The sequence below is a fragment of the Equus przewalskii genome, chromosome 19 (assembly GCF_037783145.1).
Source record: "Equus przewalskii isolate Varuska chromosome 19, EquPr2, whole genome shotgun sequence".
NCBI classification, from domain to species: domain Eukaryota; kingdom Metazoa; phylum Chordata; class Mammalia; order Perissodactyla; family Equidae; genus Equus; species Equus przewalskii.
Window position 1 is genome coordinate 38083005 of NC_091849.1, and position 16896 is coordinate 38099900.

Here is a 16896-nt window from a genome sequence, read left to right on the forward strand (position 1 = left end):
CATGAATATATTTTAATTATGTTTGTGAACTTCTCTCCAAAAATTCAGAGCTACCAGCGCCAAAAAATGACTATCTATCTATGACTTTGCATTTTGTATTCATGTGCTCTGTTACTTGATAAGCCATTTTACTTTTGATTTATCAAAAGGATAATTCTTTAGATTTAATAAAAACAATAGGATACCACCTTGGAAAGAAATTTTTTAAATTCCAAAATATCAATATAAATACTTCTCTGCATAATTCAAATTGTGACATTTTCAACTGTTATTTACAAAGAGAGGTCGTATGAGTAAGACCTGCTAGTGTTCACATCTGTAAAACAAGAAGGTTGGGCTAAGATACCTTCCATTAAGTGTCAGTCTGAACACCTTGCCAGCTGTGGTACAGCTCCCTATAGGAGGGGCTCAGCAAAGGGTCAAGGAAGAAGGGCATCTATGTTCAAAATTCTTTTCAAATGTCCGCAGGGCAATACTTATGACCTAAATAGAGGTCTTTTTCCATTTTCTCTGAAGCCTCTTAGGAAGAACATGCACAAATCACTTCCCTTTCTGAGGAAGGCGTTGCAGCCTTTCAGTTGCTCATGTAAGTCAAGATTTATGAAACCGCTCTTGGTAGCAGAACTATGTCAAAAAAATAAAAGCTCTCCTAATGCTGAGTGGTTTCACCAGTAATGTTTTCATGTGATTGGTTCTTGTGTTGATGGTAAAATGCAAATATAGAAATCTGAGTTGGGCCTTAGTTAAGCCTGTAAATAGTCAGAACTGAAAAGCCTAAATTGGAGAAGTGACAGCTCCTGATTTCATATCCATACTAAATATGCTTTGTCACAGAGAGAAACAAAAGTATCTAAAAAATAGAACTGACTTTATAAGCCAGGTGATGTTTTGACCTCTCAAAAAAGCTTCTAGTTTGGATCTCAAAGATGGTGCTGTCTTAGATTTTCGGTGTTAATTACTATTGGACTTTATCGCATTTTAGCGTGTTGGTGGTGGGTGTTTGTCAGTATCTTAATATATGGGAAGGTTTGTTTTGGTCATAAGGGTTCTAGGTGAAAGATCATGTCTGAAAACTAAAATTGAACAAATTTAACTGCTTTCCCCGAGTTCCATGACACGTGTTTTTACTTTTCTTACAGAAGTAGCAGAAATAGAATGTCCTGGGTTGAAATTATGACTGTAGAGTTTATTCCACTATCCTTTGCCTTTATTTACTTAAATATCAACATTCTGTTGAGAATGGGCAAAGCTTTTATATTATTTATACTACTGTATCGATTTTTTCCTGCAGGACCAGAATAAGGAAAGTAGAGGAAAGTATAGAGATAGAGAAATTGGAAGTTATATTAACCTTTAGGTTCACTGTTTTGTTCTGTCCCAGTGGTTCTCAAAGTGTGGTCCAAGGACCTATAGAGGTCCCCAAGACCCATTTAGGGTGTCCACAAGATCCTTCCTTTTCCACCTACATAGCTGTCTGAGGGTGGTTTTTCTTCATATGCTTCATATAACCAATACATTGCAACAGATTGAATGCAGAGGCAGATATGAAAATCCAAGTGTCTTCCTATAAGCCAGGCCACTCTCATTATTTTTTTAAAATGTATAGTTATTTTTCATAAAACAATATGTTTTTATGTTGACATAATTATTTTCATGAATTTTAAGTGGAGATATGTTTTTAAACTTTTTCAGTTTTAATTTCAGATAAGGTAAATATCAATAGATATAACCCACATAAACAAAAGCTCTTTAGTGTCCTTAATAAGTTTTAAGTGTAAAAAGGTCCAAAGACCAAAATATTTGAGAACTGCTGTACTAGATCAACATGTAAATATAGTGAAAATCAACTGTGCTTATTAATAGCTCCATTTCCCTTCTAAGTAGCTGTGTATGTCCAATAATTGCTTTTGGCCTAGATAATTTTCATTCAATAGTGAAAAATATATTTTGAACACCTGATATGCTAGATTACCAAGATGAATAAGACTGTGCCCCTTCCTTTGATGCCCCTTCCACTCAGGCCATTGCTGAGTCAGGAAAAAGCATTTCTTCCAAAATACTCCTGGTCCCAGAAGGGATGTCCACTCTCTCCTGTAAAAGAGTCCATCAGTACTGGGCAACTGGAAAGCATTCTTGATTTCATTTTGCTCCTAGTATTGTTCCCTGGGGAAGGTGGTGTGGGAGAATGTTTAATTTTATTTCTATTGAGCAAGTAGACAAATAAGCACACTCACATGCACACACTAATATTTGTGGAGCTGTCCAGCACTCTATTTAGGGGGGTGAGGTTAGAATGGTAATGAAATTTTGTTGAGAAACCCTTTTTGAGCAAAATAGATGGCTACCAATAGCAGCTTCTAACCCGCTTTGAAAATTCCCTTCTCCTGAATCCCTAATTTAGATCTAAATGGTGGGAGAGGTCATGCAATGAGTTAGGATTAGAATTTCTGAGAGATTAACACTTAGATTCTGTAACAAGCTTTGTAAATGGTTTAATTTGGAAGTTTCATTTGGAGAAATGGGAGGGCTCTTATCTGTGCTGAAAATTTTCTGTACTCTTAGATTCCTACTCATTATATCTTTATGTATCCTTGTTTTTAATCGATGGTGCTTTTCAAACTCAATTATACAGACAGATTAAGTGTGTCTTTTCTTATTAAAACAATTCATGAATTACTGGTTTAGGGTGAGGCTGGAAGATAGGTTGTCTTTTCTGAGGAGGGGACTTATTTTCTTGTGCACTCCGATCTGTCCCTGAGATTCATTTATTACCGTTTACTATTTAAAAAAATATCTCCATGTGTACATTGAAGACTTTTAAAGAAGGAATATTTTACTACTAAAGAAATATAGATTCCTTGAATATTTTTGAAAAATGATTTTACATTCTTAATATGGCCACATCAGGAGACAGTGTAGAGTTTATTTCACTATCTCCATTGCATAAATTTGTTTTTTTTGAGACACCGCATCAAACAACTCTCGCTAAGATATTATGAATCTCTAGAGATGGGGGAGAATTGTAGCTCTTGAATCTGTTGTCCGAAATTACCTTTCGAATAGTGAGTGTGGAAAAGTGAGATGCTGCAAAGGTAAACAATGTGCAGGTTGTGATACAGTGGAATTGACAAGCTGGTTAAAAAAGGATGATACATTTCTAATTAGTCCACAGTGCCTTTAGTTGGAAATTAATTAGATACTGTTATGTAAATGTCATGTTAATTAAGCAAGAATATTGAAGTGTTATAAATCTGCAAAAGGAATGGCTATTTTTGTGTATTAATGTTTTGCAGTTACCATGAAAGAGCTGATCGTAAAATATTTGTTTGATTATTGAGCTTCTGGCAATTTTTAGCTGACTGACTCCTTGACAGTTCATTTGTCCTAATTGATGTGTTTTAGCACATGGTATAACTGCAGCCAATGAGGGCTCGTGGAACCAGGAGCCAAAAATAACCAGTCATCACAGCTGTTGTAATAAAAGCTTTCTGGGTAGGTTGTTGATCTCTATTTTCAAGGTTAAGGAGAAATACTATTTTTCTGTAGTTACTCAGCCGTAGATTTTGAGTGCCTAAATGATTGCCAGGCTAAGTGCAGCTGCCCTCCAAACCTGTATTCTCAGCTTCCTCTTTGAGTCGTAATCTTCAGCCAGTGAATGGAATTGACTACTACGTGGGTAGCTCAGTGTTTTTTGACATGCTCAGTAACTCAACAGGAGGCTGAAAAAGAAAATTTAAGAATTCTGCTACTTTGGCTTGAAATGTGAGTGTTGATAGTTAATGTGATACCTCTATTCAGTACTCCTGGTTTTGCAGGTTACGGTGAAATTAGTATGCAGATTTGACCCCTGTCTTCCACTTTACAAGGCTGAAATCAGTACTGTTTCCCCAAGAAAATCTACTACCCTATTGCAAATGCTATAAAGATTTCTAGTTGTTGGAAATACAGCTGAAGAATTTCATTTCATGGCTCCCATGTGAAATTGCAAAAGTAATCCGTAGTGCTGCGTTATGTATGACACCTTTAATACAAGAATGGAAACATCCCTAGAAGACAAGGTAGAGTATTCAGACTTCTGGTCACAAACCACAAGCTACCGCAGACATTATTTACTTACAAACTCCAGACTCTTAAGTTGTTGAAACTTGGGAAAAAGTTCTCTGAATGTAGTATCAAGTGAAAAATGATAGTCTGTTATTAAATATCTCTAGATAATTAAGAGACTTGAAAAAATTCAGATATTTAATTTGCTTTATGGAAAGAAAGCAAAAAGTGCCCATGGTGACTGGCTAAAAGTTAGTTCAGGTTGTTTAGTCTTGATATCATCTGATTCAGAATCCCCAGAGCCTGTCATATTAAGCAAGGAACTTTATGATTTTTCGTTAGTATTTAAAAACCCAAAACTTATTGTTCCAAGCTCAGTTGCCACTAATATAGGCTAGAGGGTAATGTGTGAATTGTTCTGTGCTTAGAAATACATTTATTTTCCCAACCTTGATCCCAGCACACACACACACACACACACACACACACACACACACACACATTCACCTATAGAACTCAGTCATAAAGAGGCTTCCTCACCTTACTCCTTAGTTATTAGCTCTGTTCACCCTGCTGCTTGGAAAGAAGAGGAAGAAGAGCCAAAAATGGGAGCAGAGTTTACAGTGACTTATGGGACCATATGCCAGCCCCTCTCTCAGGCATTAGAAAGCCCAGTAAAGAAGAGCCAGCTCCATTCCTAGGTGGAGCAGATATTCTGCCTTTGACCCTTACCATCAACAATCAAAATTGTTTTGTTTGCTACAACCACATGGGACCGATGTTATATATTTATTGTTGTGGACAACAACCTGAAAAGCTTCCCCTTGAGTGGCCGTTAATTTCCTACATTCATTTTAACAGAGCTGATTTGAAGTTAATTGTGTAAGGGTAGATAATCGTAATCTCCTGTGGCTGCTCCCTTTGTTTGAGAGTATAGGAATTTTGTATGACAGCACAATTAGTGTAGAATATATGTATGGTGCTCACATGCGTCTGTTCTGGATTTTAAAGAGTTTGATAGGTTATAGTCAGCCTGACCAAACTTATTCCAAGCTCTCTGTTTATAATATTGTCCAATTATCAAAGCTGGGATATATTATCACTTCCAGTTACTCTTGCTGTCAATTTGTTTTGGCTCAACTATGGTTCTATTTGTACTTTACTGTAATGTAGTGAATACATTGGATTGGGTTGTTAGTTTAACAAGCTCTCTGGAGAACACTTTCATGATGATGCATGTTGAGATATGCTAGATAGCCTTAAAGTTATTTGCGTATTTGCCAAAACCTACAGAAATTCATTTGTTAGGAATTTTAAAAAGGATAAACTCTCAGCTTACAACTGAGGTAAAGATTGCATTTGTAAACATGAGAGTGTTAATTCATGAATCCTAGCCAAATTTCTTCAGGGGTTTTGATTTGACCAGTTATCCCTTCTCTTATAATTTTACTGGATGAATTATTTTATGTCCTTTTAAAAAAAGTATTCTGGTAGTTAAGCTATTCTTGACCCTTGTGCAGCTCATGGTGTTGTGGGAACTCGGTGATCTTGGCCAGATAGTGAGCTGGGAGTTCGAGAAAATGTTATCAGAGATTGGAACTAACTGAGCTGTTAATATTTACATTGTGCTCAGCTGGTTTAAAAAGGTACACTAATCTCTTCCTCTGCCCACCACACCCTATTGCATCAAAATTTCCAGAGTCAGGGTCTGGGAATCTGTATTTTTAAAATGCTCCCTTGAACTTTCTGGATTCTGGAAATGTTCTCATATTTTTATTTGATGGTCATTATACAAGTGTATATATGTTAAAACCCTTCAGGGTGTATATTTAAGATTTGTGCACTTCATTCCAGTATTTCATTCTTCTTATGTTATATCTCAATAAAGAAAGATTTTTAAAAAATGTACATTACTCTTCTGATTCAGTCAAGCAGCTTGCAGTGGTCACTTAATGAACACTATTAAGTGCCCACCGTCCACATAGTTATGACCCAAGAGTAGATGACAAAGTGGGCCTTGACCCTTGGGAGCATAAAGTCTGAGGGAAGAAGAAGTGATGATATGTAATATAAAGCTTCATAGTTTCAGATGTCTTTTTGTACAGATGATCTCATCAACACTGTGGTTTATGGGCAGTTTTACTATCGCCATTTTTTTGTTAAAGAAGCTGTGGACCACTTATCCAAGATTACTCAGCAAGTAGGGAGTGGTTGCAGGACTTAAACTGAGACTTCTTGTAAAAGCCTGTATTTTCCCAGGAATAATGTTTCATTTAACAACAACAACGAAAAACCTTCACATGGAAGCAGAAGCTATTACGTTTTATGGAGCCGTAGAAGCCAGTGCTCAGAGGGGTCTCAAGGATGTGGAGTCTGTATTAGACTTTCCTGTGGCTCATTGTCTCTCCATGTTGCTTTTGTCATGCCACAGTTGCCCATTTGGACCTCTGGAATTTTAGTATGTTAAGCTTTCTCTGGTGAATGTGATGTTTGTAGAAAATCTTTAAATTGAAATGCTCTGCTCTTTTGGTCTTTCTGACTTTCAATTTATTCTTGCCTGCTTTTCAAACTCTTGAGAAGTTTTTCCAGGTGATGCCAGCCAATGATGAATATCCTTCTTCCTGATTACATTGAGCATTTCTTACTCGTCTCATATTCTTTGGCACTTGATCATTTTCCATTCAGCTCTTTATTGCTGTCATGTATTGTTCTTTATTTATGTACACAAATTTTGTCTTCATAACAAGATTATAAGCTCCCTAAGCATGAGACTAACCCATGGTGGCACATGGTAGGTATTTGCTAAGTGCTCTTTGACACTAACAAAACACTTACTTGGGTTTTCCTCCTTTTTCCTATTTCCCCTCTGTGTCGTCTTACACCCACTAAGGTTTGCTGCTGTTAAGACCTTGGTATAGAAAGAGTGGACTAACGAGAAACTTCTTAGGTGGGATCTCCAGGATCTTGGTGGCATAAACTCTAGGAACAGGTCTCAGAGCTCTTTCATCTTTCTTTCCTTTTTGATGGGTAACTTCAGTGATACGAAGTCTTGTCATAGGTGACATACAACTATGCCAAGTAACCATGTTTCCCTTTGCTACTCATAGTCACTTAGGGAGCCTTTTCAAAATATATGTGTAACATTTGCCAGTGTGTTCTGTTCCTTTATGATCATCACCACTACCCCTCCCAGGGCATGTCAAGAACACTGGTCTTCATGTTTATACAAGATAACTTCCTATTTCAGAAGGTAGGGCATGGTTGATGGGCAATGTCAGGGTGTATATCAATATCAACCTAAGAATTTATTGGTGGTCCTGATTCTGCAGAATGAGATTATTGCTTGTCAAGCCTTCACCCACTGACTGACTATATCTCTTGCATACTCTTGAATTATACCTGTCCATCAGATCTTTGGGCCCACGAAGATTCCATGAAGGCCCTCTTCATATAATATGCTTATAATTAAATTAGATTTTCTTCCTTGGTCAGTAGTGCTCTTTTTGTTTATTAAATGATCATTATTTCTTCTGACAAGCAGTTTGTTGTTCCTTAGGAAGCTCCCCCTTTAAAATAAGACTAGTTTTGCAGTAAATTCAATGGTAGAGTGACCACTGAGATCAACCTAAGAGGGAGTACTCCTGCTTATTGCTCTGTGGAAAAACTCATCTCCCTAGACTTATGGCTAATTTTTTCTCACCTGGATCAGAATTCTAGTTAAAAGTTTATCCTTTAACTTCTTAACATTATGTGAGGCTCGATTATTTTTTATGAAAAACATGTTATAATGTAGAAAGAATATGGATCTATAGACTAAATTGCTGAACTAAAATTTGGTCCTTAGAGTTAAACTACCGCTACCACCTGTATCTTTCTTGCTACCCTTCCTTATGCCTATTTGCAGGTTGATTCCTGCCTTTTTAGGTTTCTCTTTATCCAAGATAGCAGCCATGGGCATGTAGAGGATATGTCCTGACTGATGTGCCTGCCTTTATGTTTCTAGGTGGGCCATGCACAGACACAGCTCATGTCTCGTTAATCACACCAACCAAAAGATCCTGTGGTACAGGTACGTACATCATTCTTATCTGCATTCATTCTTATCTGAATTCTTCACAGAAATTAGCTACTGGTTTTAATGTGGTGTCCTTGCCAGGGTACTCTGATTTCTTCCATCAATTGTGAAGTGATGTATCATGTGCCTAGTATTGGGAGTAGGGTGTGAGCAGAGGTTGGAGTGGTGCTCTTGGAAGTCAGATTGGCTGAGTTAATGCTGGCAGCTAGAACCAAGAAGGTAGACATCAAATTCACCTACTTCCTAATGGCTGAAGAATATTATTAACGCATGAAACATACAGAAAATGCCCAGTGGATTATTGCCCAGTTTCTGTCTGTCTGTCTTTTTTTTTTTGAGGAAGATTAGCCCTGAGCTAACATCTGCCGCCAATCCTCCTCTTTTTGCTGAGGAAGATTGGCCCTGAGCTAACATCCGTGCCCATCTTCCTCTACTTTATATGTGGGACGCCTACCACAGCATGGCCTGCCAAGTGGTGCCATGTCCGCACCCAGGATCCAAACTGGCAAACCCTGGGCCACCGAAGCGGAACGTGCAAACTTAACTGCTGTGCCACTGGGCCAGCCCAATTGCTCAGTTTCTAACATGTCTCTCATTTCTCTAAGTCTTGGACCTACTAAAAAAAAACATTATTTAAATAGTAGAGGCTGTAGAGTGAAAGAAGTTGTAGTGCAGATAATCAGTGTTTTAACTTGACTATTATAGTATCCTAATAGTTTCAGAAAATCATTTTCTCTCATTTGTCTTAAAAACATGGGGTATGCTGAAATCATTTCAGATGCGTGGAGTCCCAAAAGAATTTTGTGCCTCTGTGACATTTTTATTAAACATGAAGTCATGAATCTTGTAGCTCTCTAACGAGCAGTCATAATAATGCCCATTTCTCTCTTAGCCTGTAGCTTCATTTATTTTAAACAATATTTGCCGTTTCCAGTAATGCTGCCTGCTATTTAAAATATCTTAAGGATTGTATTTAGAAGAGTCAAAATAATTGTATTGTTTTTCTAAATGTCACAAAGTATTTTCTTAACTTAAAAAGTCCTTTTCACTTCCCAACAGAAAAATCACAAACTATTTCTGTGTACAAATTTACACTGAAACTTCAGCCCCTTTAAATGTTCATAGTGTTGATCTTAAACCTCAAATAGGCCTCTCCTTGCAAGTTCCAGAGTAACATTGAGGCATCGAACTCTGAGGAATTTAATTTTGCTCTTCTGTTCCAAATGATCAGTTTTGAGGCAGGGCTGCGCGAGATAGTCCTGGCATGCTCTCATGCCTCCTGTGCCCAGCACCCAACCTCCATTGAGTACTTCCTGATTGGGATAGAAGAGAACTGTGCCCTGGAATGAGACAGACCGTCCTGATTAGCCAGTGGGAAGTCAGAAAGGCAGCTTCCTACCCATTCCAGCCAGAAGCTTGAAAACATTCAGAGCCCTTTGATTTCAGGTGCAACGCTTCACACAGTGTACTTTAGTCTTCCTTCTTTCCTTTCGTTCTTGGCCCTCAGGACAGGGGAGGGCAGGGTTTACTGTTAGCACTACCAGCATGTTCAGGTAACAGTCATGGAGTGAGCCTCAAGCACATTGGGTCATTGTGAGAGATTTAGGAAAGAGACCTGTACTAGGAACTGAGGGTAATATTTTTAGGTCTCTGTAAATGAAATGATGAGTGAGGCACTGAGCTCTCATTCACACATTTCCAAGGCCTTCTTTTAGGTGAATACGTAACTCTTAACTAGAAAAAGATTGAGAATTTCTGGCTTGGAAGGAAATTAATACAGTGTACAGGTCGTCTCCTAAAAAGCCTGAGGAAAGTTGAGATTTCTCAGCATGGACATTAAAGGCCATCAAGTTCACCCTGCTGTACTTCTTTTCAAGAAGCCTGTCTGTGCCCCCTCAGGCTCCTTGAACTAGCTGTACTTTCTCAGCTTTGAATAATGGCCCTAACTCTAGAGGACAGAGTTTGCTGATTTCCAGAGGTAAATTGAATGATTTGCTTTGAGAACCATAGGTTGACTGTTTTTGTCTCTATCTTTCTGTCTGTTCTGGAATTAGCAGGTTGCCCATGGTGGGGATTTTGAGCATTTTTCTTAGCATCACCAATTATTTATGTTACATTGCTGGAGTGTTCTTGTATTCTTTATGTCTGGGTTCTTTAACAGTAGGACTGATGCCTCTAACACGTGCTCTATGGTGCTTCTACCATCAGGGGCACAGTAACACTAGTTCTCCCAGAGCACAGGGCGTAAGTGATCACAGGTGTAGATGATCAGTAAATAATTACCTTACAGTGGTGTCATTTCTTAGGAGCCGTCGAGTAAGAGCCTCTGAATTAGATCTTACTGATCCCCTCCAAGCCAGTCTGTCCATGCAAGTTTGGACCTAAAGCAGCCTCCAGCTTAGTAATGATGTGTGTTAGTAAAAGGATACTTAGGCTAGAATAAAGTGGTTTTTTAAGTCAGTGATCTCTGAAGGAAGGCATATCAATGTGCAGTCAATGAGATATGGATAGAAAATAGTAAAAGCTCTTTATCTCAGCCTTTTAAAATTTCTGGTTTGAGGGGCCGACCCGGTGGTGCAGTGGTTAAGTGTGCACATTCTGCTTTGGCGGCCCGGGGTTCACTGGCTCGGATCCTGGGTGCCACTATGGCACTGCGTCGCAAGCCGTGCTGTAGTAGGCATCCCACGTATAAAGTAGAGGAAGATGGGCATGGATGTTGGCTCAGGGCCAGTCTTCCTCAGCAAAAAGAAGAGGATTGGCAGCAGTTAGCTCAGGTCTAATCTTCTTCCAGGAAAAAAATAAAATAAAATAAAATTTCTGTTTTGTACATTCATTTCATAATTGTATGTTAATCCGTACATATAGTTTAAAACCAGCCAATACACATACATATATATATATATATATTAAAGGTGCATGGCCACATGTCTTAGATAGGAGTAAACACTCAAAAATGGTTAGTGACCTCCAGTAAACGGGTCATTTTCTATTTATTTATTTATTTATTTATTTAATTTATTTTTTGAGTAAGATTAGCCCTGAGCTAACACCTGTGCCGTCTTCCTCTACTTTATATGTGGGACGCCTGCCACAGCATGGCTTGGCAAGCAGTGCCATGTCCGCACCTGGGATCCAAACCAGCAAACCACGGGCCACCGAAGCAGAACGTGCACACTTAACCACTGCACCATCCACCCGGCCCCCATTTTCTTTTTAGTGCTTTGAAAATTAGATCTAAAGATTAGCATTAGACCCATTATTATGTGGTTTAATAAGTCAAGGCCTGAATGTAAGCCTGAGTGGTTGATGTCTCTATTTATGTTTCAAGTGGCTACTGTTTGATCAGAGGGTATGTAATTTAGAGAGGTAGACAGCAGTGTTGATTGGTTGGTCTGCAGCCATCAAAATGAGAGAGGGAACTCTTTTTAAGAAATTGCTTTGCGTTAACTGTGAATCTAAGCAGATTGCAAAAAGTAGCAATAGTAGCAAATGAAAGATCAGTTTGTATTTGTGAGCTTGGTGGGAAAGGCTTTTTAGATGCTGGCTTTTAGCCACATAGAACCATTAACAGTTAAACTCAGTGTGATCTTTTAGATGGACAGAAACAGCAGCATCATGATCATTTTGGTATTTAAGCAGAGAAGAATTAAGTGAAAGTGTGTGTGGCTTTGTAAAGCTCCGGGATGTCTACAGTCAGCAAAGAGCTGAAAAGTGCTGCCAAGTCCCAGGCTGCTTTTGGTTAGAATGTGAGAGGTAAAGCACATCACACCTTCAGATTACCAGAGAGAGCTTACATATCTTCAAAGAGCTCAGAATGTTTTGCACATGTTCCCTTGTTAATTTTCACAACATTCCTGCCAAGAATGAGTATATTGTGAAGGAAGGAGTTCGCTTTCCTTGGCAACAAACCACCAGAAGGTTCCCTTTTGTCCTTTATGTTTTCTTACTATCAAGTTATACCTTAAACCAAAATGTTGTAATCTGAGATACGATCATCTCCTTTAGACAACTTTATTTGGAAGATATTTGAATATTTAGGTGACTGTCTTCATGAGGTCATATTTTTATGTTTAAAGTGCCTTGTGACAAAGTAGGAAAGTTTGTTGCCTTTTGTTAGGATTTCCTGTTTAAAGACGTATTATGTAACCTTTTTTCTTAAGACTTGTTTGCAGAGAGTTACAGCAAATGTTACCTTGTATTTCATTTATTGGAGCTTGCTGTTGATGAACCTTAAAATTTAAGCCACAGTGGATGGATAGAACAATGTCTTGTCTTAAATTTTCTTGGAAAAATAGTGTCTCTCCAGGAGGATTCTTGAATAGTGACTAACTCAAGGACTCTGCTTTGGGGCTGGCCCAGTGGTGCAGCAGTCAAGTTTGCACGTTCTGCTTCTTGGCAGCCTGGGGTTCGCTGGTTCGGATCTCGGGTGTGGACATAGCACCGCTTGGCAAGCCGTGCTTTGGTAGGCGTCCCACATATAAAGTAGAGGAAGATGGGCACGGATGTTAGCTCAGGGCCAGTCTTCCTCAGCAAAAAGAGGAGGATATTGGCAGCAGATGTTAGCTTAGGGCTAATCTTCCTTAAAAAAAAAAAAGACCCTGCTTCTTCCAGGTGGGGCATTAACCAACTCTTAGCTCTAGGCCCTAGGTTGAATATATTAAGGGATAGACTTTTTAGCACATGAAAAACAGGAAATTGCTCCTTCCTTACTTCAGCACTCTTATATGGCTTTATTTTGTTTTTTCATTTCATAGTCTCTCTTTTTTTTTAAGTTAAAATAAGAAAGTCATAGACAAGTTTATAGACTTGAAGGTACTGTCAACAGACTTTTGCTCCACTATATCTGTATTTGCTTTTGCTCTTCTTCCAGTAAGTATGTTGAGTAAATAATACTCTCTCTGATAGACTTGAAATATGATGGTTTTAAAATGCTGTATGTTAAGATGTGATTATAATTAGTAGAATAGCAAGTAAAGTAACCATTTGTGGGGCCATGAGGGTGCTGTAGTATTGCCTGAGATGAAAGCAGATGGGACTAGAAACTGTCCCATTAAATATCTAGGCAAGTTTTTCCAGAAAATACCATCTTTCCACTCTGTAAGAAGCATGTTAATTCAGTTTAACTGTATATCCCTTACCTGCTTTCTTTAATTTTCTTTTCCTTTCTTTTCTTTTTTCTTTCTTTCCTTTTCTTTAGGAAAGCACATGTTTATCCTTTTGGGTCACCTCTTTTCCTTTCAGCGTGATGAACAGTGACATGAACTAAATAGCCTTGTGTTGTTCATTGTTTCCCTTTTTCTCCCCCAGACCTTTTGTTGACTCACTTCTCTCAGGCAACCTGCTTGTGATATTATTGTCTGTTCTTACAAAGACAAAAGAAGAAATCCCCTTCCACCTGGGAGTTAAGAGAAGATGGATGTGCTAAATACTTTCCCTGTCAGTGTTCAGGAGCCAGTTAAAGGGAAATGTTTCGTCGTCGTTATGGTACCAAGAGGTTTATTTAAGATCTTTTAAATTGATTCAGAAGCTAAAGGGTGGTAGTGTGAAATCAGAGGTGGCCCTGTAAATCTTAGAAATACCTACAGTTGTGTGTTTCATCTGCTAGTAAAAGTCAATATTCATGAAAACATTTCACCAGCACATTTAATCCTAGAGAGTCGAGTCAGTGACTACAAACTGTATTGGTCAATATTACACACTGTAAGTGACTCTTCTAGAAAGGACTCTGTGGAGCTTTGAAGGAAGGTGGCTTTGGGTGTGAGTTCAACTGTGTAATTTAATTCTTTTTCTTTCTTTCTTTCTTTTTGGTCCTTTAGGTTTAGCTTTTCCCTCAGGTCTGCAGTATCAGCATTTGAGACAGAAAATTAGAAATTTGACCTACTTATGTAATATGCAAGTTTCCATCAGGAGAATATTAGGGAAGATATAAACCTTTCATTTTTTATTAGCATTTAATGTAACCATTGAAGAAAGATCAAAACAGTAAATCTATCATGGCAAGGAAAAAAGTATTAAAAAAATGTTTTACCTTGTGCACTCATCATCTTGGGTCCCAAAGGAGTTCATTTGATTCCTGGGGCAGAGGACAAAGTGGATACCAGATATTTGGCAAAAATGTCACCAATCTAAAAGGTGCCATCTTGGGGCCAGCACTGTGGCCTGGTGGTTAAGTTCTGTGTGCTCCTCTTCGACGGCTTGGGTTTGTGGGTTCAGATCTGGGCACAGACCTACCCTACTTGTCAGCCACGCGGTGGCGGCAACCCACATATAAAATAAAGAAAGATTGCCATAGATATTAGCTCAGCAAAAAAAATAAATAATTTAAAAAATAAAAGGTGCCATCTTGCCGTGTTTTACCATAGGAAGAAAGCCACAGGTTATCATGGTATGCCATAGTGGCTGTTTAGTGACAGTATTTGGGTTTTGGCCATTGAGTGGATAACTTGGGAAGGGAAATAATCTGCTAAATGCTTTTACTTGTGGGTTTTTTTTTCTGTAAAAACTTTAGTCTGCCTGAGTTGTTGCTTATATTAACAGAATGAGGTCACAAGGCACTATATAATTAGGTGGTTTGATACTCAATATGTAAATAATAGCAGATGAGTTTAAAAGCACCTCACACAATGTATAGATTTCAGAAAAAGTTAGGGAAAGCTTACTGTTTTTCGTTTGTACCCCTAAATGAGAGTTAGGTGCCGTTGCCACCAGTTGCTGTGTTTGTGTTATAGGCCAGCAAGACATGCAAGGTGTAAATTTGCTGAACTTGAGGTTGGAAGCTTGTTTCAGAGGCCTTGTTGGGGTTTTACTCATGAGAAGCAGTGGCTCCCCCTCTGAGAAAAGGCTGATATGAGTGAATACCGGGGTGCCAGTCTCGTCGGGAGGAATTTTTTTTACTTGAAAGATAAAAATGCAGTCCAGTATGAAAAGGAAAAGGAAGTGTGATGAGGCTTCTTGCTGTTTTGGATGTGTGTGTATGAGAAGCCTAGGCTTTGCTGTTGTTGCTGTTGAGCTGCTCTGGTCCACATGCTTTGTGCAAATTCGGTTTGCTTGGATCCTTGAATGCAGTTACAACTGGTTTTTTGCCTTTATGATCATTTATTTTATCATAGCTTGCACTCTTACCAAGGAGAAAAGCCCTGAACTTCCATTAATTAGCTGTTGTATTACTCCAGTGGGGCAAAATGCCTGAGCCAACACTATTTAATAAGGATATCAACGGAATTTAAAACCCCTCTCCCCCTTTGAAACCTTTGGGTGTTTTGGGGGGGCGGATCTGGGGGATGCCTTTTGATGCCATTGCATAGCAGGTGTGTGTCTGTTAGAGGACAGCATGTTAGAAATGTACCTTTCCTGAAGCAGTCTTACCAGAAGGAGCGTGATAGAACAGCCACAAAGCTGCATTATAAATCATCTGAGCCTTGCAATGATACTGCCCATTAAGGAGACTTTTTTTTTTTGCCCTACTCAGTTCCTGGCTGTACTAATAGAACAGCGCATCAAGCAAGGCTGTAAATAAAAGTTATTACCTAATAGGTGGGTGCCGAAGTGGAACGGACGGAGCTGAGGCATGGAGGCCTTATTACTGCTCATCAGCAATTATAAACAGGATAAAGTGTCTGGGACTTGCGCTGATGCAGCGAGGGCTAATAGAGGCTGGGAATGACACTAGGCCATGATAGGATGATATATGCTGATGGGTTTTTACTGCCTCATCGTGCTGCTTGCTTCCAAGACAAGTTGTGTTATCCATTTTCCTGCTTGCTCATCTATCTGAAGAGACAGTCCCATTGCCTCTCCTGCCAGTAGGTGGGCTGGCATTTATTCCTCATACCTGTGTCTGCTTCTAAGGCACCCTCCTCATGAAGAGTCTTCAGAAATATTTCATAATCATGGCCGATTAAAGTTGTAATCTTATTGTATTGCCTGCTGTCATGCTTATAGATCACACCTTCAGAAGTGGTTGCTTATGTGGAATATAGGACCAGCAGAGACACTGTAGTCTGTCAGTCCAGTACTTTATTAAAAGATCACTGTGGTAGTAGATTCTGTAGGAGCATGCAAGAAGTGATAAGCATGCATCTTGCCCCTGGGAGCTTATACCATAAAGAGACAGAATAAGTATAGAAATATAAATACAACTAATTCCAGCTTTAGAGAGCAAGAAACATAACTGATGTTTGTTTTTAAAAGTGATGCCAGGGAGGACAAATTATGCTAATCATTTGGAGCAAATATAATACTAATGTGGTCTTTTTCTTTTAAAGAATTATCTTCTTGGTGAAGTGCTTAGAATTTAGTTCCTTAGAGTCAGGAGTGATAAAGGGATACTGGAATGTGGAGGGAATGTCTAGCAGGACCATGTTTCCTAGTGAATGGAAAACTACAGATATTGGTAGTGCTTTTGAGTAGCACCTAATACTTGGGAAAATTGAGATACAGCTCTGTTCAACTTTGATCACTCAACTTCACTAAATCATAGTAATTAGAACTTGGAGATAGGAGAAATCTGTAGCGGAGCCACAGAGGAATGCTTTGAAAGGGCTTACCAGTTTGATCCAGGAGTTTATGAGCATTCTGGTAGATCAGTTGTTTGTCACTTGTGCCTTTAAATGAATATACCTCTTTATGCAGTACCTTCAGAAGTAGCCTATCAGGAGGCTTCCTGCTGTTAAAGAAATGGTAGTTTTTAATGGAGTTCTTTGATGCCTTAAGTTAGGCGAAGGTGTACCTCATTTTAAAGAAGCCTGATATATGATAATCTCAATATTACAAACCAG

At 38.7% G+C, this 16896-nt stretch overlaps 1 protein-coding gene across 3 annotated transcripts in view; it reads left to right on the plus strand.

Annotated features, from left to right (window-relative positions):
• Positions 1–16896, plus strand: part of ZFAND3 (zinc finger AN1-type containing 3) — a 311278-nt gene that overhangs the window by 244685 nt on the left and 49697 nt on the right. For 2 of the 3 annotated variants that reach the window (XM_070586016.1, XM_070586017.1), the window contains one exon: positions 8048–8113. The exons of the other annotated variant lie outside the window; for it this stretch is intronic. In XM_070586016.1, the coding sequence (XP_070442117.1) occupies positions 8048–8113 (66 nt within the window). The remainder of the gene's footprint in view (positions 1–8047; positions 8114–16896) is intronic. 3 annotated transcript variants of the gene reach the window in all.